The 22,240-nt window shown below is 43.5% G+C and overlaps 1 protein-coding gene across 7 annotated transcripts in view; it reads left to right on the top strand.

Annotated features, from left to right (window-relative positions):
- Window positions 1-22,240, top strand: part of RYR3 (ryanodine receptor 3) — a 1,082,755-nt gene that overhangs the window by 347,048 nt on the left and 713,467 nt on the right. For all 7 annotated transcript variants that reach the window (XM_073608696.1, XM_073608694.1, XM_073608691.1 and 4 more), the window contains 3 exons: window positions 731-895; window positions 6,958-7,079; window positions 17,456-17,645. In XM_073608696.1, coding sequence (XP_073464797.1) covers window positions 731-895; window positions 6,958-7,079; window positions 17,456-17,645 — 477 coding nt within the window. The remainder of the gene's footprint in view (window positions 1-730; window positions 896-6,957; window positions 7,080-17,455; window positions 17,646-22,240) is intronic.

Below are 22,240 nucleotides of genomic sequence, written 5' to 3'. Positions count from 1 at the left end.
CTGGGCAGAGTTTTTATTATGTAATTATGTTTATGAATTTTAAAGTAGATCATTCAATTTTTACCACTATCATTGTAATAAAAACATGTTCTAGGCACAGCTATTTAATGGCAGATATGTGTTTGCTTGTTGAACTTTCAGAGCTATATTAGATTCAAAGTGTTAGCCGAAAGAAATAATGACGTCAAGTTTTTAACTGCCTCTTTCACGGATCCTTACCATATTGCTCACATTGCTTAATAGTAATGTGCTATTTCATTTTGTTTCTTTTTAGCTACCAGTCACCAATATATCTTACATTTGTCTGCACCCAGCAGATGCCTGACATTTAAATAATAGAAAAAAAAAAGCAAAAAAGTAGAATTTAACTCCCTATAATTAACACACTCTATAATGGTCACCATCTATGTCTTTGTTGGACTGTTTTAACAGAAGACTTGATGGCAACCCATGAGTCACAGACCACTGATGTATGCAGTGTGAGTGTTGCTGGGGCTATAATTATCCAAATAGCACACAAAGTTGGAAAAATATCTATGCTTTATGTGGCAACTTATGAAGAGTTTAGAAGTTTGTGAACATAGAGATTGGTCTGGAATAATGCGCATGCTGAATAACAAGGGAACATTAGCAACATTTGTGTTGTTATAAATAATGATGCTTAAAAATACTCCTTCGGTGTAATAGAACCTTTTGTACATTCCCCCTGATATTCTTCCTTTTGATTTAGGAAAAATTGGATTCTGTGCCTAAGCGAGACATCGATGGAATGGGAGTAGCAGAAATAAAATATGGAGACTCTATCTGCTTTATCCAGCATGTTGACAGTGGCTTGTGGCTGACCTACAAAGCCCAAGATGCCAAAACAGCAAGACTAGGACCACTTAAAAGAAGAGTAAGAAAACAAGTTACAAGTGAATACTCTAAGATGTGCATAAAAGGAGATAATGTTTAATTCAACAAAGTAAATAAACGTCCCAGCCCATTTAGTTTTAGATGTATGTTAACATAAAAAATTACATCCAATTTTGGGGGTCTGCACTCTCTTTTGAGTTATACCATTCTAATATTCTAATATTCTCAGTTACTGCTCAATATACTGTATGTGCCCTTGCAATCTATATAAATAAATATATATATATATATATATATATATATATATATATATATATATATATATATATATATATACAGTGTATACAGTCAGGTCCATAAATACTGGGACATTGCCACAATTCTAATCTTTTTGGCTCTATACACTACCACAAGGGATTTGAAATGAAACGAAGATGTGCTTTAACTGCAGACTTTCAGTTTTAATTTGAGGGTATTTACATCCAAATCAGGTGAACAGTGTAGGATTTACAACAGTTTGTATATGTGCCTCCCACTTTTTAAGGGACCAAAAGTAATGGGATAAATTGACAAGCATCCATGAAACTTTTTAATACTTGGTTGCAAATCCTTTGCAGTCAATTAAAGCCTGAAGTCTGGAACGCATAGACATCACCAGATACTCTGTCAGGCCTCTACTGCAACTGTCTTCAGTTCCTGCTTGTTCTTGGGGCATTTTCCCTTCAGTTTTGTCTTCAGCAAGTGAAATGCATGCTCAATCGGATTCAGGTCAGGTAATTGACTTGGCCATTGCATAACATTCCACTTCTTTCCCTTAAAAAAATCTTTGGTTGCTTTCACAGTATGCTTCGGGTCATTGTTCATCTGCACTTGCTTCACTGATAGAGCTTGCTTCACTGATAGTGACAGCTCTTTGGATCTCATATTGAGAGTTGACAGCAACAGATTCCAATTGCAAATAGCACACTTGAAATGAACTCTGGACCTTTTATCTGCTCCTTGTAAATGGGATAAGGAGGGAATAACACACACCTGGCCATGGAACAGCTGAGCAGCCAATTGTCCCATTACTTTTGGTCCCTTAAAAAGTGGGACGCACATATACAAACTATTGTAATTCCTACACCGTTCACCTGACTTGCATGTAAATACCCTCAAATTAAAGCTGAAAGTCTGCAGTTAAAGTACATCGTGTTTGTTTCATTTCAAATCCATTGCAGTAGTGTATAGAGCCAAAAAGATTAGAATTGTGTTGATGTCCCAATATTTATGGACCTGACTGTATATACACTCAGCAACCACATTATTAAGTACATCTGTTCAATTACTTGATAAAACAAATTGCTAATCAGCCAATTACATGGCAGCGACTCAATGCATTTAGGCTTCTAGACATAGTGAAGACGACTTGTTGAAGTTCAAACTGAGCATCAGAAAGGGGAATAAATAGTATTTAAATTACTTTGAACATGGCATGGTTGTTGGTGCCAAATGGCTGGTCTGAGTATTCCAAAAACTTCTGATCTACTGGGATTTTTCACACACAACCATCTCTAGGGTTTACAGAGAATGGTCCAAAAAAGAGAAACTATGCAGCGAGTGGCAGTTGTGTGGACGAAAATGCCTTGTTGATGTCAGAGGTCAGAGGAGAATATACAGACTGGTTTGAAATGATACAAAGGCAAATAACCCAATAACTCAAATAACCACTCATTACAACCAAGGTATGCAGAATACCATCTCTGAACGCACAACACATTGAACCTTAAAGCAGATGGGCTACAGCAGCAGAAGACCACACCGAGTGCCACTCAGCTAAGAACAGGAAACCGAGGCTACAGTTCACACATTCTCACCAAAATTGGACAATAGAAGATTGGAAAAACATTGCCTGGTCTCATGAGTTTCGATTTCAGCTGCGACATTCAGATGGTAGGGTCAGAATTTGAACAACATAAAAGCATGCATCCATCCTGCCTTGTATCCATGGTTCAGGCTGGTGGCGGTGGTATAATGGTGTGGGTAATATTTTCTTGGCACACTTTGGGCCCCTTAGTACCAATTAAGCATTGTTTAAATGCCATGGCCTACCTGAGTATTGTTGCTGACCATGTCAATCTCTTTATGACTTTAGTGTACCCATCATCTGATGGCTACTTCCAGCAGGATAATGCACCATGTCACAAAGCTCAAATCATCTCAAACTGGTTTCTTGAACATGACAATGAGGTCACTGGCCTCCACAGTCACCAGATCTCAAACCAATAGAGCACCTTTGGGATGTGCTGGAACGGGAGATTTGCATTATAGATGTGCAGCCAACAAATCTTCAGCAGCTGCATGATGCTATTATGTCAAAATGGACCACAATCTCTGACAAATGTTTCCAACATCTTGTTAAATCGAAGCCACGAAGAATTAAGGCAGTTCTGAAGGCAAAAGGGGGCCCAACCTGGTACTAGCAAGGTGTACCTAATAAACTGGCCAGTGAGTGTGTGTGTGTGTATATATATATATATATATATATATATATATATATACAGTATATACAGTACCTCACAAAAATGATTACACCCCTAACATTTTTGTAAGTATTTTATTATATCTTTTCATGTGACAACACTGAAGAAATGACACTTTTCTACAATGTAAAGTAGTGAGTGTAAAGCTTGTATAACAGTGTAAATTGGCTGTCCTCTCAAAATAATGTAACACGCAGCCATTAATGTGTAAACCACTGGCAACAAAAGTGAGTACACCCCTAAGTGAAAATTGCAAAATTGGGCCCAATTAGCCATTTTCCCTCCCCGGTGTCATGTGACTCATTAGTGTTACAAAGTCTCAGGTGTGAATGGGGAGCAGGTGTGTTAAATTTGGTGTTATCGCTCTCACTCTCTCATACTGGTCACTGGAAGTTCAACATGGCACCTCATGGCAAAGAACTCTCTGAGGATCTGAAAAAAAGAATTGTTGCTCTACATAAAGATGGCCTAGGCTATAAGAAGATTGCCAAGACCCTGAAACTGAGCTGCAGCATGGTGGCCAAGACCATACAGCTGTTTAACAGGACAAGTTCCACTCAGAACAGGCCTCGTCAACCAAAGAAGTTGAGTGCACGTGCTCAGCGTCATATCCTATCAAGAGGTTGTCTTTGGGAAATAGACATATGAGTGCTGCCAGCATTGCTGCAAAGGTTGAAGGGATGGGGGGTCAGCATGTCAGTCCTTAGACCATACGCCACACACCGCATCAAATTGGTCTGCATGGCTGTCATCCCAGAAGGAAGCCTTTTCTAAAGATGATGGATAAGAAAGCCAACAAACAGTTTGCTGAAGACAAGCAGACTAAGGACATGGATCACTGGAACCATGTCCTGTGGTCTGATGAGACCAAGATAAACATATTTGGTTCAGATAGTGTCAAGCGTGTGTGAGCGGCAACCAGGTGAGTACAAAGAAAAGTGTGTCTTGCCTACAGTCAAGCATGGTGGTGGGAGTGTCATGGTCTGGGGCTGCAGAAGTGCTGCCGGAACTGGGGAGCTACAGTTCATTGAGGGAACCATGAATGCCAACATGTACTTTGACATACTGAAGCAGAACATGATCCCCTCCCTGCAGAGACTGGGCCGCAGGGCAGTATTCCAACATGATAACGACCCCAAACACACCTCCAAGATGACCACTGCCTTGCTAAAGAAGCTGACGGTAAAGGTGATGGCCTGGCCAAGCATGTCTCTAGACCTAAACCCTATTGAGCATCTGTGGGGCATCCTCAAATGGAAAGTGGAGGAGCACAAGGTCTCCAACATCCACCAGCTCCATGATGTCATCATGGAGGAGTGGAAAAGGACTCCAGTGGCAAACTGTGAAGCTCTGGTGAACTCCATGCCCAAGAAGGTTAAGGCAGTGCTGGAAAATAATGGTGGCCACACAAAATATTGACACTTTGGGCCCAATTTGGACTCACTTTTGTTGCCATTGGTTTAGACATTAATGGCTGTGTGTTGAGTTATTTTGAGGGGATAGCAAATTTACACTGTTATACAAGCTGTACACTCACTACTTTACATTGTAGAAAAGTGTCATTTCTTCAGTGTTGTCACATGAAAAGATATAATAAAATATTTACAAAAATGTGAGGAGTGTACTCACTTTTGTGAGATACTGTATATGTAATTGAAAAGTAGTCATACTCCTCTTAATGTTGTTCTTACATATACTGTATATTTAAAACTAAAGACAGTAGAAGTGAAGTGCTGATGCCTCAGATTTATTACCAGAAAACATCTGTTATTAGACAAGGTTATTAACCTTTTCAGTCACAATTTCCTCAGATTCACCTAGGCTAGTAGCATATACTGTACACATACCCTGTAGATATTAGATTGTCATGCCACTGATGTCTAATGTCCATGGCCATTTGCTGTCAAAATAGCTACCTAGGTTAGAAACTCAGAGCATTGAAAGAAGCTTTGTTATGGTAACCATATAAATTATTAAAAACAAAAAGCTATCTTAATTGCACAGTAGGAGACAAAGGATCTGTAGTCAGGTGCACAACAATTGGCCTATCTGACTAAGGCAGATTTCATTGCAACTATGTCTGATTTCTTTAGGAAACTCTGCTCTTCTGGAGCCTTTGGACTCCAATAGCACTTTTCTGACTCTACACCACCTGAATCTATTTAGGCCTTGACCCATCATGCCTCGGGCAGTGACGTCACGAGGGGATGGGGCCTCCGGATGATGTCATCTGATGGCCACGCCCCCATCGTTATCTAAGAAATGCTTGACATCGGAGCGGACAGATCAGTGAGATGCAGCATCGGAGGAGGGTCGTTGGCGGAGGAAGAAGAACACCAGACAAAGAAGACAGGAAAAAGAAGAAGAACGGAAGAAGAAGCCGGAGAAGAAGAAGACTGGAGGAAGAAGAAGAAGACCGGAGGGAGAAGGAGAAGACCGGAGGAAGAAGCTGGAGAAGCCCGGAGGAGGAGGAAGAAGACATTTTTAATAAAGGACTTGTCAGAAACTGTCTATTGTGTTTTGTCACACTACACTACTTTTTTTTGGTGAATGGGTAGGGGTACAATGTACTCAATATCCATTCACATGGGGGGGCTGGGATCTTCCAGATTCCGATAAGCCCCCACCCGCAGACCCTGACAACCACCCTGCAAGGGTTGTTGGGAAGAGGCCCTTGTCCCCATCAACATGGGGGCATGGTGCTTTGGGGTGGCATAGTACCCACTCCCCCATGTTGAGGGCATGCTGTTAAGTATAGTTTGGGGGGGGGGCGCTCGCTCGTCCCCTCCCTTTCCTGACCTGCTGGGCCACAGGCTCGGATAAGGGTCTGGTATGGATTTGGGGGGGACCCCACGCCATTTTTAAAAGAAATTTTGGCATGTTTTTTTTTCACATTTTTTTTTTAGCCGCCAATTCTGTTTTTTTACATTCGGCTGTCAGCCAGGAAGCCCACTGACAGCTGATGACTTATCGGTTGTTAAGGACGCGGCAGCCGGCTTCCCCACCCCCTCCTTAGCAACCAGCTATATACAGCACAAAAAAAATACATATCGTGGCAAAAACGTGGTAAAACGTGGTACTTGCAGCGGGTCCATTAGGTCTGTTTCATGCAAAACGCTGCATTTTGCGGGGAAAAAAGTCCCTGACCCTTTCCAAAAACGCAGAGGTACAAAAACGCATTGGTGTGAACCTGTTTTATAGGAACCCATGTTAAAAAAATTTCCTGCATTTCTACATAATGCTAAATGCATCAAAAAAACACATTATTGTGAATAGAGGCAGAAGACAGGCTTTCTCTCACTTTGGAGATATTACCCTTTCCATTCCTGTTGTGTCTGTGGGATAGGAAGTAAAGGGAAATTTCTGAAATAGGACACAGATGATAAAAAAAATGTGGTGTTAGTTATATTTTAATTGATAGAATAGAATAGAATAGAATAGAATAAAATAAAATATTAGATAAAGTGAAAAGTTTGAATTTAGTTTTATAGAGATTTAAATCCAAAGAGTCATGCTAATAAGAACATTACAAAAATGACACCTGAACTTACCTACTATATATCTTTTTACATTTGAACAGGCAATCCTGCACCAGGAAGGTCATATGGACGATGGCGTTACCTTACAGAAGTGTCAGCACGAAGAGTCCCAGGCTGCTAGAATCATTCGTAACACCACAGGCCTGTTTAGTCAGTTCATTAGGTATGAAAACACAGCTGTGTCTAAATGTAACACTTTAAACACTGCTTTGCTCTTTTCTTCATGTATCATCTTAAAGGGGAAGTACATATTTTGCCCCACAGGAGGTTTTGTCATAATCAGTGGCAGCTGAAGAAATGACACTTTGCTACAATGTAAAGTAATGAGTGTGCAGCTTGTATAACAGTGGAAATTTGCTGTCCACTCAAAATAACTCAACACACAGCCATTAATGTCTAAACCACTGGCAACAAAAGTAAGTACACCCCTAAATGAAAATGGCAGAAGGTTGTCTTCGGAAAATAAAGGCATGAGTGCTGCCAGCATTGCTGCAGAGGTTGAAGGGATGGGGGGTTAGCCTGTCAGTGCTCAGACCATATGTCGCACACTGCATCACATTGGTCTGCATGGCTGTCATCCCAGAAGGAAGCCTCTTCTAAAGTTGATGCACAAGAAAGCTCGCAAACTGTTTGCTGAAGACAAGCTGGATTACTGGAACAATGTCCTGTGGTCTGATGAGACCAAGATAAACTTATTTGGTTTAGATGGTGTCAAGCGTGTGTTTCAGCAACCAGGTGGGGAGTACAAAGACAAGTGTTTCTTGCCTACAGTGAAGCATAGTAGTGGGAGTGTCATTATCTAGGGCTGCATGAGTGCTGCCGGCACTGGGGAGCTATAGTTCATTGAGGGAACCCTGAATGCCAACATGTACTGTGACATACTGAAGCAAAGCATGATCCTCTCCCTCCAGAGACTGGGCCGCAGGGCAGTATTCCAACATGATAACAACACTAAACACACCTCTAAGATGACCACTGCCTTGTTAAAGAAGCTGAGGGTAAAGGTGATGGACTGGCCAAGCATGTATCCAGACCTAAACCCTATTGAGCATCTGTGAGGCATCCTCGAACAGAAGGTGGAGGAGCGCAAAGTCTCTAACATCCATCAGCTCCGTGATGTCATCATGGAGTAGTGAAAGAGGACTCCAGTGGCAACCTGTGAAGCTCTGGTGAACTCCGTGCCCAAGAGGGTTAAGGCAGTGCTGGAAAATAATGGTGGCCACACAAAATATTGACACTTTGGGCCCAATTTGAACATTTTCACTTAGGGGTTGCCAGCGGTTTAGACATTAATGTTTTAAGTTATTTTGAGGGGACAACAAATTTACACTGTTATACAAGCTGTACACTCACTACTTTACATTGTAGCAAAATGTTATTTCGTCAGTGCTGTCACATGAAAAGATATAATAAAATATTTACAAAAACGTGAGGGGTGTACTCACTTTTGAGAGATATTTTATATCAATTATAAATAACTGCCTTTATGCAAAATATACCAAACACAGAAGGAATAGAAGGGGGGTTGTCTCCTCGTCTATAAAATACTCACAGAAAGCCGCTGTATAAGAACAGTGCAACACTGAGAGTCAGAAGCTTCCCTAGGGGCATCATTTCCGCAAGCTGTGGCAGCGCGAGGCTCAAACATGGCCCATACATGGCAACACCAAGGGCGGACAATAGTCCATGAAGCGGAGATCCCTGAGAGTAACCGTGAATGTTTACACAACTTCTTGGGGGCTTCTAAACGGAATATAAACGTGTATATTAGCCAATGTGCCATGTTTTCCGTACTCTAATGTGGAACAGGGTGGGTGCAAATGTAGCCATAAGGTATCAATACGACCCAACCAAGAGCAAGTGAAGGGGTAAGAGAAATAAGGGGATGAATAAAGACCATACCATCAAAAGAAAGCATATAAACCCAAGGATGAAATGCCAAGGTGAATTGGGGGTATAGCAGGGGCTACTAAAGTACCTGATGCTTAGACGTAAAGAGCCGTGATGTCCAGTAGTGGTTGTTATTGAAGAAATGAGGGAGAGATCAAAAGGATGGATAAGCCACCCCAGATGGGACCTATAAGGGCTTGCGCACAACACACTGTCAAATGCCACGTGAGCGTGCAAGATGAGGGGGAGGCGCCAACACCAGATCGGCAAAGTCACTCTGCATTTGGCACCAAATCCCCTTTAGTGTGCTGCAGATGGAAGCACAATCGGTGTGATGGTGCTCAGAAATGGTGCCACACGCACGATGTGTGCAACGTGACGTTGATGCATAGCGTGGAGACGTCCGCCCACCCCAGATGAGGGGGGAGGAAGGAACGCCCACATTATGCATCGCAGCTCCTGGAATAGATGTGAGCCGTGATGGCTCATGAATCCAGATCATGTGGCACTGACCCAGCCTTTGAGAATAACCAGATCTCTAAATGTGTCATATACCTGATAGGAGACTGAGTTGATGAGGTCGGCCTCTCTTATATCTCCTGTCCTGGCCCCACTGAGGATGAGACAGAGGAAGCCAAGGGACAGGAGGGACATGAGTGCCTGATGTTAATGATTCCAGATCGGCAACTTGTCAGGGCTCTGGAGACTAGAGAATGCAGCGGTGTGCAAAGCTGGAACAGAAGACAGCCAGGCAGCCACCGGAAGGTTAACAGAAGCCGGGGTCATAGGCAGAAGCAGAGTCTCAGGAATAGCCAGGGTTGTCAGTAGGCGGGCAGCGGGGTACCAAGTCATAAGCAAAGCCAGAGTCATGAACGGAGCCGGGTCAGAGGTGAACAGCAAGTAAGGAACAGGATACACAGCCAAGGTCAAGGAACACGCCAGGTCAGCAAAAGAATAGGAGACTGGGCTCCCTTTAAATAGCCCATCTGGCGCTAAGAGGAATTGTGCCCGTGGATTTGTGGACTGCGCATCTGTGATCGTGAATTTTCGCGCACATGCCCACGACTGTTAGGCGTTCTTCGAGACAAACTATGCGTCTGCGCACATCTATGTGCCAAATGTCACACAGGGATTCCCTGACATTGTCCCCCCACCCCCCCAAGGGCAGCCTCTGGATGCCCACTAGAGACCATTTTTTCAGGGTGAAGTTGGAGATAAGCTTGTACCAACCAGGGAGCGTGAACATTAGAGGCTGGTTTCTAGGAGTTATTCTCAGGACCATAGCTCTTCCATTTAATAAGGAACTGGGTCCGATCTCCCCTCTTTTTACAGTCCAGAATAGCTTCTACCTCGTATTCTTTGTTACCTTCGATCAATAATGGGGCAGGGGTTTCGGAGCTTCGATCCGGAAAGGGGTTAGCAGCTGTTGGTTTGAGCAAAGAAACACAAAATACAGGATGAATCTTCAGATTACTTGGTAAAGATAATTCAAATGCCACAGAGTTGATCTTTTTCTTAATTGAAAACGGGCCCAAGGATCTTGGGCCAAGCTTCTTTGAGGGACACTTCAACTTTAAATTTGCCGTAGACAACCAGATCTCGTGGTTTTAAATTTAAATTCACTCTCCTCCTTTTATCAAAAAAAAAATTTCTTATTACCTGCCTGTGTCTTCAAGATGATCTCTCGCAAGAACTGATTGTTAGTATTGAGAAAGTTCAGTCTCTTTTGTACAGCTGGTACAGCAGATTCTGTGGGTACATTAGCTAGATGAACAACAAACCCTCATTTCTTGGTACAGAGGGGAAGATTATGCTGGGCTGCAAAATTAGAGTCCACAAAGCAGCTACAGGCACCAGAGTCTATATTTGCAGGAACAGAAATAGTCCTTTCAGCAAGTCTCAGGTGACATAAGAAGGTGATTTGTACTTGAGTCCCAGGTGGATGCATCATGTAGATCCAATTAGTAGGGGACTTGCATGGCCTTACTGGTCTTATGCCCTGTACACACGATAGGATTTTCCGATGGAAAATGTCTCATAGGACCTTGTTGACGGAAATTCCGTCCGTGTGTAGGCTCTATCACACATTTTCCATAGGAATTTCCGACACACAAAGTTTGGGAGCTTGCTATAACATTTTCCGACAACAAAATCCGTTGTCGGAAATTCCGATCGTGTGTACGCAAATCCGATGCACAAAGTGCCACGCATGCTCAGAATAAATTAAGAAACGAAAGCTATTGGCTACTGCCCCGTTTATAGTCCCGACGTATGTGTTGTACGTCACCGCGTTCAGAACGATCGGATTTTCCGACAACTTTGTGTGACCATGTGTATGCAAGACAAGTTTGAGCCAACATCCGTCAGAAAAAATCCATGGATTTTGTTGTCGGAATGTCCGATCAATGTCCGACCGTGTGTACAGGGCATTAGATAGTGACCAACATCGCCACAGTAGAGGCAGAGGTTGGAACGATGATGTCGGAGACGTTCAGCTGCGGACAGGGAGGATCTCCAAAAACTCCTTTGTGAGGAGCCCCAAGGTGCCCTTGTCCTGTTACCAGAGATGCAGGAAATGGTATTCTCGGGTTTTGGGTGGACCAAAGAGCCTCTGCTGGTTTTCCCGGACTGTCGCTCTCGTAACCGTCGGTCAATCTGGATGACGAGATTAACTAGGTACTCCAAAGCTGTTGGTACCCCCACTTTGGCAAGTTCATCTTTTAGAGCGTCAGATAACCCGAGCCGAAACTGGTAATGGAGAGCTGATTTATTCCACTGGGTATGGGTACTCCATAGATGGAAGTCAGTCACTTAATTCTCCACGGGCCTTTAACCCTGCTGCAATTTGCTGAGCGTTAGTTCTGCAGTCTGACAATGAAAAGGGTCAGCGTACAGCTGAGACATGGCAGAGAAAAAAGAGTCCATAGATGCCAGGGCAGGGTCGCGTTGCTCACAAAGGTGATAAGCCCAGGATTGGGGCTCACCCAGAAGAAGGAAGATAATAAATCCCACCTTAACATCTTGTGTAGAGAAAGTTCATGGCAGGAGGGAAAAGTACAGTTCACAAGAGTTGCGGAAAATCTGAAATTTCCTGCAATCTCCAGAGAAGTGCTCGGGGATGGGCACTCAGGGTTCAGGGTGGAGGAAGGTCCCGCTTAGTGTGCTGGTCTCCATCTGGGTACTGGTCTCCATCTGGCAAAATCTCTGTGCTGGCTGATAATCGATCTTCCATGCGATTAAGTTTTCCTTGCAGACTTTGCATGATGTAAGAGAGTGTGGAGATCGATCGACAAATGTCCTCCAGGGGAGAGGCCTCCTTTTCAGTCTCCATCATTGACTGACTGATACTGTCATGTGGAAAAAGAAGAATGGCTGCACATCTGAAGGTACCAAACAACGTGCCTTTATTAAAGATCACCAGGGTACACCAAGGACACCAGATATTTAGTCAGGTAGACGTGTTTCACATGTCCAAACTGTGCTTAAATTTTCTAAGGTAATGATTAAGCACAGTTTGGATGTGTGAAACACATCTTTGTGACTAAATATCTGGTGTCCTTGGTGTACCCTGGTGATTATTAATAAAGGCATGTTGTTTGGAACCTTCGGATGTTCAGCCATTCTTCTTTTTCCAAGTATTCCACGGAGGCGGGCCGGGACTAGAGCTCCTACTTGGTTCCTTTCAGGTCATCATACACACCTGGAGCAGCGGATTCCTTCTTCCTTGAGCTAATGATTAAGCACAGTTTGGATGTGTGAAAAGCATCTACGTAACTAAATATCTGGTGTTCTTGGTGTACCCTGGTGATCTTTAATAAAGGCATGTTGTTTGGAACCTTCGGATGTTCAGCCATTCTTCTTTTTCCAAGTATTCCACAGAGGGCAGCGGATTCCTTCTTTCTTGATACTGTCATGTACCTGATAGGAGACTGAGTTGATGAGGTCGACCTCTCTTATATCTCCTGTCCTGGCTCCACTGAGGATAAGACAGAGGAAGCAGAGAGACAGGAGGGACATGAGTGCCTTATGTTGATGATTCCGGACCCGCAACTTGTCAGGGCTCTGGAGACTGGAACATGCAGCGGTGTGCAGAGCTGGAACAGAAGACAGCCAGGCAGGCACCTGAAGGTTAACAGAACCCAGGGTCATAGGCAGAAGCAGAGTCTCAGGAATAGCCAGGGTCATCAGCAGGCGGGCAGCAGGTTACCAAGTCATAAGCAGGGCCAGAGTCAGCAACGGACCTGGGTCAGAGGTGAACAGCAAGTCAGGAAAAGGATACACAGCCAAGGTCAAGGAACACGCCAGGTCAGCAACAAGGAGAGCATACAGGATTAGATCAGAATACAGGACAAAGCTGAAGATCAGTCAGCAAAGAATAGGAGACTGGGCTCCCTTTAAATAGCCCGTCTGGTGCCGAGAGGAATTGTGCCTGTGCACGTGCACATCCACGATCCTGGATTCTAGCGGGCATGCTGAGCCTGTTAGCGATTCTTTTAGACAAACCATGCACCTGCGCACATCTATGTGCCAGACGTCTCACAGGGATTCCCTGACAAAATGTTCAAAAGAAAATATATATGAACAAAGGATCGTACTGTATTATAGCTACATCACTTCAAATTGGTTGTAGTAACTTTGCTAGTGGCAGACCTAACTATATGGGAACTGCATGCCGCCATCCCTATCTATACAAAGGAGGGGGGGGGGGGGACTTTAAATGAGGCAGTGACTTAGTAGGATCTGATGCCTCCATCTCTAACTATATAAGAAAAAGAGAAAAAGGTGGGACTTTAGGTGAAGCATGCAGTCACATATGGGGAGGTCGATAAAAAAATCATAGATTTTTTTATTGTATAGCAAAATAAAAATAATAATTCACAATAATAATTTATGGCACAATATAATTCATCTGTATACATATATAGGAAACAATATTAATACATCACAATAAAGGAAGATTGTGGGTATACCACCTGCTACACTTCCTAAAAATAACCCTAATAACCCTAATTTGCAAGGAATACATGTATAATATATAACTTTAAAACCATGATTGTAATACAACAATAGACATATATGGAAATTATAAACACATTCATTATCAGTACAAAAGCTTGACACGTTTCATAGAATTATACCCATTCTTCGGGAGCAAACGTGTATATCTGAAATCAGATGTATCAACTTTAAATAATGCTTTTATGCAAAATATACCAAACACAGAAGGAATAGAATAGGGGTTGTCTCCTTATCTATAAAATACTCACAGAAAACCGCTGGAAGATCCCCTAGGGGCATAATTTCCGGGAGCTGTGGCAACGTGCGGTGCAAACGTGGCCCATACATGGCAACACCAAGGCTATAGTCCATGAAGTGGAGATCCCTGAGAGTAACCGTGAATGTTTACACAAGATCTTGGGGGGCTTCTAAACGGAATATTAACGCGTATATTAGCCAATGTGCCATGTGTTCCGTACTCTAATGTGGAACAGGGTGGGTGCAAATGTAGCCATAAGGTATCAATAGGACCCAGCCAAGAGAAAATGAAGGGGTTGCTAAGGATGTTGCTAAGTGACACCTAGCTGTTATTGTTCACCTTCACCATCACAGGAACCAGCTGTCAAATGCTGAGCTCAGAGCTACTGCATCAGAGGAGAGAAAGCACATGTGGGGTTTGAATCATAGAAAGAGCTTGCTCCTGTGATAGTAAAGGTGAACAGTAACAGCTAGGCCTCTATACATACAGTACTGTGCAAATGTTTTAAGCAGATGTGAAGAAATGCTGTAAGAATGCTTTCAGAAACATATATTTTAATTGTTTATTTTTATCAGTTTACAAAATGTAAAGTCAGCGAACAGAAGAAAAATGTAAATCAAATCAATATTTGCTATGATTACCCTTTGGCTTCAAACTAATTAAATGTTTACACTTGCACACTTCGTACACTTGCACAAAGTCAGGGCTTTTGTGAGATTAGAGTCAGGCGTATGATTAACCAATACCATGCAAGTACTAATGATCATACATTTCATATGTAAAGCCCTGTTCACACTGGTGCAAGTCGCATGACTTTCGATCCGACTTTGCCCTGTGACTTTGGTCTGAATTCCGTGCGACTTCCATGCGACTTCCATGCAACTTTAGTGAACAGGATACGATTTTTATCCGACTTTGAGATGAGTGCGACTTGTCCTTTAACCAATCAAAACAATTCCTGGTTCTGGTATGTATGACTCTTTGGGTCTGGTATGGATCTTGAGGGGGAACCCCATGCCAAAATAAAATAAAAACTGGAGTGCCCCCCTTCTCCATGACCATACATTTTGAAGGGAAACCCCACACTTAAATTTTTAAAAAATGGCATGGGGTCCCCCCAAAATCCATACCAGACTCTTACCTGAGCCTGGCAAGTCATGAAAGTGGGGGAACGAGCGAGCACTGCTCCTGAACCATACTTGGCCACATGCCCTCAACATGGGGGAGGGTGGGTGCTTTGGGCCAAAGGACCTTGTCCCCATGTTGATGGGGGTCTGTGGGCGGGTGGCTTATCAGAATCTGGAAGCCCCCTTTAACAAGAGGGCCCCCAAATCCTGCCCCCCCATTCACCCAAAAAAACCCCAGTGTAATGTAATAAAAATGTAAAACGGTTTTTGACAAGTCCTTTATTAACCCCCCTGACGGTATTCCCGAGTGTGGCTTTTGGATTTTCAGCACCAAAAGCGGTAACCCCGAGCCACACTTGGGATTGCATCGCAGGATCCAGGTACAGCTTACTTACCTTGTCCTCAGGATCCTGTGATGTCTCCCCGCACTGTGTGCAAACTGTCCTCTGCTCTACCTATCACGGAGCCGAGCTCCGTTTCCTGCAAGCGTTGCGACGCACAATACATATACAGTACACTGTAATATTACAGATTACATTACTGTATCAATTTATTTCACATCCCTTTTGTCCCTAGTGGTCTGTCCAGTGCCCTGCATGCAGTTTTATATTATAAATACTGTTCTTTCTGCCTGGAAACTGGAGATTGTCCATAGCAACTAAAACCATCCCTTTACATCAGAAGTGGTTTTAGACCTGCTAGAAAACAGCGATAATAAATTAGAATCACTTGCAGAATTGAGCGATAGTGATTTGTGGGGAAATCCGTCATCAAACACTGAAAGTAATGACAGCGACGATTCTGCAACTGAGCAAATTTCAGTGTTTTTAATTTAATTACATTATTGAATAATTTTTATTATTATTATATTATTATTTGTTATAATTATTTATAGTTACCGGTATTTATTATATTATAATTCATGATTTCGTTTTTCAAATTTTATCATACCCGGGATGTCTACTAGACTCTTGTTTGGACAGATTTAAGATTCTTATTCCTAAGAATTACAGGCCTACAATATAAAACGCCAAATTTCCATGCAAAATAATTGTACCGCTTTCAGCATCAAAAATCTGAAATAATCATGCCATTTTAACCAGGGAGGTTAAAAATGACTAATGTCCCCCATGGTAGCTCCAACGTCAATCACGATATCTTCCGCTGCGACCCGCTGGAAAAAAGAAAAAAAAAGCTCCTCTGACGCTGGCTCCCTCCATTCTGGCAGCTCCGGTGTCTGACAGCTCTTATATAACTTTGGGGCGAGGTCATCTGGTGACATCATCTGGAGACATTCAATTCTATGGGCTGAAGTCGGACAGAAGTCTGACCAAAGTAGTGCAGGAACCTTGTTCAAAGTTGGACCAGTTAAGACAGCTCTCAAAGTCAGAGCAATTGTCACACCAGTGTGAACGGGGCCTAACTGAAACAAAAATAGCTGTGTAGGAGGCTTAAAACTGGGCGAGGATTAGCAAAACTCTACTACTAAGAGAAGATTGTGGAAAACTGTTTCATGACACAGGCCATACTTTCATGCTTTTCTTGCTTTTTAAAGAAACAAACAACAACAAAAAAAGTGAAAAAACAAAACAAAAAATGCTTATTGGGTTCAGACTTGGGGTAAAGAGTATGTCCAAGCTTCTACTTCATATCTTATGCCCTGATCAGACATTCTGACAACAAAATCCATGGATTTTTTCCGAAGGATGTTGGCTCAAACTTGTTTTGCATACACACGGTCGTACAAAGTTATCGGAAAATCCGATTGTTTCAAACGCGGTGACGTAAAACACGTACGTCAGGACTTTAAATGGGGCAATAGCCAATAGCTTTTGTCTCTTAATTTATTGTGAGCATGCGTGGAACTTTGTCCATTGGATTTGTCTACACACGATCGGAATTTAAAGGATCGGATTTTGTTGTCTGAAAATTTTATAGCATGCTCTCAAACTTTGCTCTCAAACTTTGTGTGTCGGAAATTCCGATGGAAAAAGTCCGATGGAGCCCACACACAGTCGGAACTTTCTGACAACAAGCTCCGATCGCACATATTCTGTCGGAAAGTCCGATCGTGTGTACAGGGCATAAGAGTCAGGTTTTATATGTATGAGTACCCTGGGTTCTGCTCTTAATTCACAGCAGGTTTTGAAAAGAAGTGGCTTATACTAATAATCTATATACAAACTAACTTTTCAGTTGCTTAAAGAACATCATTAAACATATAGATTATTTATACATTTATTTTTTTATTTTTTTTTATTTTAGCGATTTGGATTCTCTAACGGGAAATAATCGGACAGTAACAGCCCCCGTCGCCCTGCCTATTGAGGAGGTAGTTCAAACCCTGCAAGACTTGATTGCTTATTTTCAGCCTCCAGAGGAAGATCTAGAACATGAAGATAAACAGAATAAACTCCGTTCACTAAAGAATAGGCAGAACCTTTTCAAAGAGGAGGTAATATAAAGAGTACTATTACTGAAAGCAGTACAGAAATCTTGAATTTGGGTACATTCATTGTGTTCCAATTTGTGCTTTATTATGATCATTCATATTTTAGGACATGCCTGTAGGCAGGTGTAGATTGACTTCCCTACACAGGTGGCATTGTCCGGTACCACCATGCAGGGACAGTGGAGGACAGTGGGAACTCACATTCCTCTTAGGCCTCTGTACATGTTATTGGGTGGACAGCTGTCCAATTGGATGCTGCTGCCCTGGATGACCTCTGTGGGCAGCTTTGATGAGAGCAGTGATAAAAGCACTGGCTCATTGCAGTTGGGCACTTTAGTGCGTGTGGTTAGGTCAGGGACAGGAATCCGCTAGATAGGGAAAGTGTACCTAGCGTAAGAGAAAAGTTTCAGAGGAGGAGGGAGAGCATAGGGACTGTTCGTTAGTGCTGCTATGTGGAACCTTCCACCAATCGTGCCTCGTTGCATACTGCCTGCCAGCCTCCACCTGTGCCTTGTGCTGTCGGTCTCCGTGCATTGCTTTCCACAAGTACTGCTTAATCATCTGTGAATGTTTCTGCCAGTTTGAATCTTCTGCATAGACTCGCTTAATGTGTGGTTGGAACATTCTTAAAAATATACTTTTTTGAAGCCTTGGATCCTGTGTGTGCGTTATTTCTTGGGTGCCTATCACCTGGCCTTGCTCACTCCTGCATGCCTTAGTGCCTAGATAAATTAAATCCAGTGTGCAAGTGTGGGAGTTGTGTCTTCCTGGGCCAGCCAATCAAGGTGGCCGAAGGTGCCAAACCCACACACTTATAAGTGTGGCCCAGGCTCACTGCACGCAGGGGAAGGAATCTCATAGATATTAAGGTATATTAACGTAGTAATGTCAAGAGAGAACAGTGAACTCTTCAGAAAAGGCCACACTACACTACTGGACACTTACAGTGGTCCAGACAGAGTCTCACACGCTGGAGACACCTGACAGTATCTGGCATGGGAGGCAGCTGGAAGGCAGACCCAACACAGAAAGACTACTGATGTTGCACAGTGACAGTCCCTGCTCTGTTCCTCCTTCATAGGAACCTGACCCTATGCTACTCCTACTGTCCCTAGCCATCTTGAGATCTGTCCCTAACCTGCCCATGTGTTGAATGTGTGCCAACCAGTAGGTGACAGTGCTTTTTATAAGCACTGCCCGCCTTAAAGATGGCTGTCAGGTCATTCAGGGCAGCAGCATTCAATTGGACAACTGCTTCCATTAAAGATACCTACAGAGGCTTTGGAGGGACCTGGTCCCCCCTTGTTCTTCACCCTCTCGGCATGGGGGCTGCCGGATAGTGCCACCGTTGCACCTGCCTACACGCTGACAGATGCTGCATTGCTGGAGGAGAGGTGAATATGGAGAAACTTAGCTCTACTTTTACAACCCTTCCACTTTTTTGTTTCCTATTCACTTTCTTTAATTTTTTCGTGAACCACATATTTTCTTTGTTTCCTTTTCTTTCTTCTATGCACATCCATCACTGTGCTATGACTTAATTTATTATTATTATTTTTCTGGAATAGAAAGTATCAGACCTCTACATATCTGAGATCTAATTCACTTGATTTACAAAGTCATATCTACTACCTCCACAAGCAGGAACAAGCAGATGTTTGAGAAATAATCTCCAAATATAAAAGGAAAATAAATTTAGTTTCACACATAAAAACTTTTCAACCCATGCAACTTGCATAAGGGGGCCCATTTTTGTGCTATTCCTAATAACCACAGAGCTTTGTGACAGCACAATTAATTTGACCATACAGAATATAAATACATTTTCTACATTTGAGGAAATGTTAATTTGTGAATGAAATAAGGAAATGTTAATTTATGAATGTTTTCCTTTAACGTGAGTGTAAACCTTTCTTTTTTTTAAATTGAAATAATAAATAAGGGTATTGCCCTTACTTCCTCTTCTGGTGTCCCCACCAGTGCTATTGCCTCCTCTTCTTCTGCATGTGCCACCATAGCACGCCACTTGCTATAGGGGGAAAACATGCGAGTTCGCTCCCAAGCCTGGCTGTGTGGATTCTTGACACTCACACAATGCTGCTTGACCCCATCCCCGCTCCCTCCTCGCAGGCTTTAACTGATAGCAGCAGGAGCAGAAAATTCATTAAGGCGAAAAAAAACTGTAGAGATTAATACCACTTTAAAGTAGAATTCTAGACTAATGCCCCGTACACAAGGTCGGATTTTCCGACGGAAAATGTGTGATAGGACCTTGTTGTCAGAAATTCCGACTGTGTGTAGGCTCCATCACACATTTTCCATTGGATTTTCCGACACACAAAGTTTGAGAGCAGACTATAACATTTTCCGACAACAAAATCCGTTGTTGGAATTTCCGATCGTGTGTACACAAATCCGACGCACAAAGTGCCACGCATGCTCAGAATAAATAAAGAGATGAAAGCTATTGGCTACTGCCCCGTTTATAGTCCCAACGTACGTGTTTTACGTCACTGCGTTCAGAATGATCGGATTTTCCGTCAACTTTGTGTGACTGTGTGTATGCAAGACAAGTTTGAGCCAACATCCGTCGGAAAAAATCCTAAGATTTTGTTGTCGGAATGTCCGATCAATATCCGACCGTGTGTACGGGGCATTACACTAATTAGTCTTAATAAGGTTCCCTCCCTCCTATTGCTATCTATACTGCCTGACCTGTGTAAAAAAGATGTGTATACTTACCTATTTTTTAGTCTACTCTGGTCAGGTCACAGACTTTGGAGGAACATTTATAAATGCTTGGATTTCTGTGGACACTTTAATGAGCTTTTAAAAGCTTATAATAACATATTATTGGAGCACATAAGTTTGAGACACTTTTGGGTGGAGTGCCATTTAAAGTTTTTTATTTAGTTCACTAATTTTGGATCACAAATGTTATAGCGATTTATTTGATGTAAATGACTCATCTCCCTTTCAGCTATCAGAAAATGTCCACAAGACCATGTTGATGCTCCAGGACTTTTCTTGGGTGACCAATTTAAAAAAAATCTTCTCTCCAGCCAAGGGGCGTATTTGGCACCCGGGGCGGATCCTATATCTGGCAATGCCCCCCCCCCCCCCACTGATCACTCAGGCAACTCATACCTGTACGCACTCAGCCCCTTCATACCTGTACACACTCAGCCCCCTCATACCTGTGCGCACTCTGCCCCCTTCATACCTGTACAAACTCAGTCGACCCACACACCTATACCACTCACCCCCCCTTTATACCTGTACACACTCACCCCCCTTCATACCTGTATGCACTCAGCCCCCTTATTACCTGTACGCACTTAGCCCACTTCATACATGCACGCACTCAGCCCACCCACACACTTGTATGCACTCAGCCCCCTCATACCTGTATGCACTTATCCCCCCTCATACCTGTACACACTCAGCCCCCTCATACCTGTAAGCACTTATCCACCCTCATACCTGTATACACTCAGCCCCCTTCATACCTGTATTCACTCAGCCCCCTTATTACCTGTACGCACTCAGCCCCCTCATAATTGTACGCACTCAATCCCCTTCATACCTGTACGCACTCAGCCCACCCACACGCCTGTACACACTCAGCCCCCATCATACCTGTACATAACTCAGCCCCCTTCATACCTTTACGCTCTCAGCCCACCCACACACTTGTATGCACTCAGCCCCCTCATACCTGTATGCACTCAGTCCCCTCATACCTGTCCGCACTCAGCCCAACCACACACCTTTACGCGCTCAGCCTCCTTTATACCTGTACGCTCTCAGCCAACCCACACACTTGTATGCACTCAGCCCCCTCATACCCGTACGCACTCAGCCCACCCACACACCTGTATGCACTCAGCCCTCTTCATACCTGTTTGCACTCAGCCCCCTCAACAAATGTACCCACACAGCCCACCCACACATCTGTACGCACTCAGCCCCCTTCATACCTGTATGCACTCAGCCTACCCACACACTTGTATGCACTCAGCCCCCTCATACCTGAACGCACTTAGCCCCCTTTATACCTGTACACACTCAGCCCCCTTCATACCTGTATGCACTCAGCCCCCTTATTACCTGTACACACTCAGCCCCCTCGTAACTGTATGCATTCAGCCCCCTTCATACCTGTACGCACTCAGCCCACCCACACACTTGTATGCACTCAGCCCCCTCATACCTGTACGCACTTAGCCCCCCTCATACCTGTTTACACTCAGCCCCCTTACTACTTGTATGCACTCAGCCCCCTCATAATTGTACGCACTCGGCCCCCTTCATATCTGTACACATTCAGCCCACCCACACACCTGTAGTTACTCAGCCCCCATCATACCTGTATGCACTCAGCCCGCTTCATACCTGTACACACTCAGCCCACCCACACACTTGTATACACTCAGCCCCCATCATACCTGTACGCACTCAGCCCCTTCATACCTGTACACACTCAGCCCCCTCATACCTGTGCGCACTCTGCCCCCTTCATACCTGTACAAACTCAGTCGACCCACACACCTATACCACTCACCCCCCCTTTATACCTGTACACACTCACCCCCCTT

This window comes from Aquarana catesbeiana, linkage group LG13, assembly GCF_042186555.1.
Source record: "Aquarana catesbeiana isolate 2022-GZ linkage group LG13, ASM4218655v1, whole genome shotgun sequence".
Classification (NCBI taxonomy): Eukaryota; Metazoa; Chordata; class Amphibia; order Anura; family Ranidae; genus Aquarana; species Aquarana catesbeiana.
This window is presented reverse-complemented; position numbering and strand designations above follow the sequence as displayed.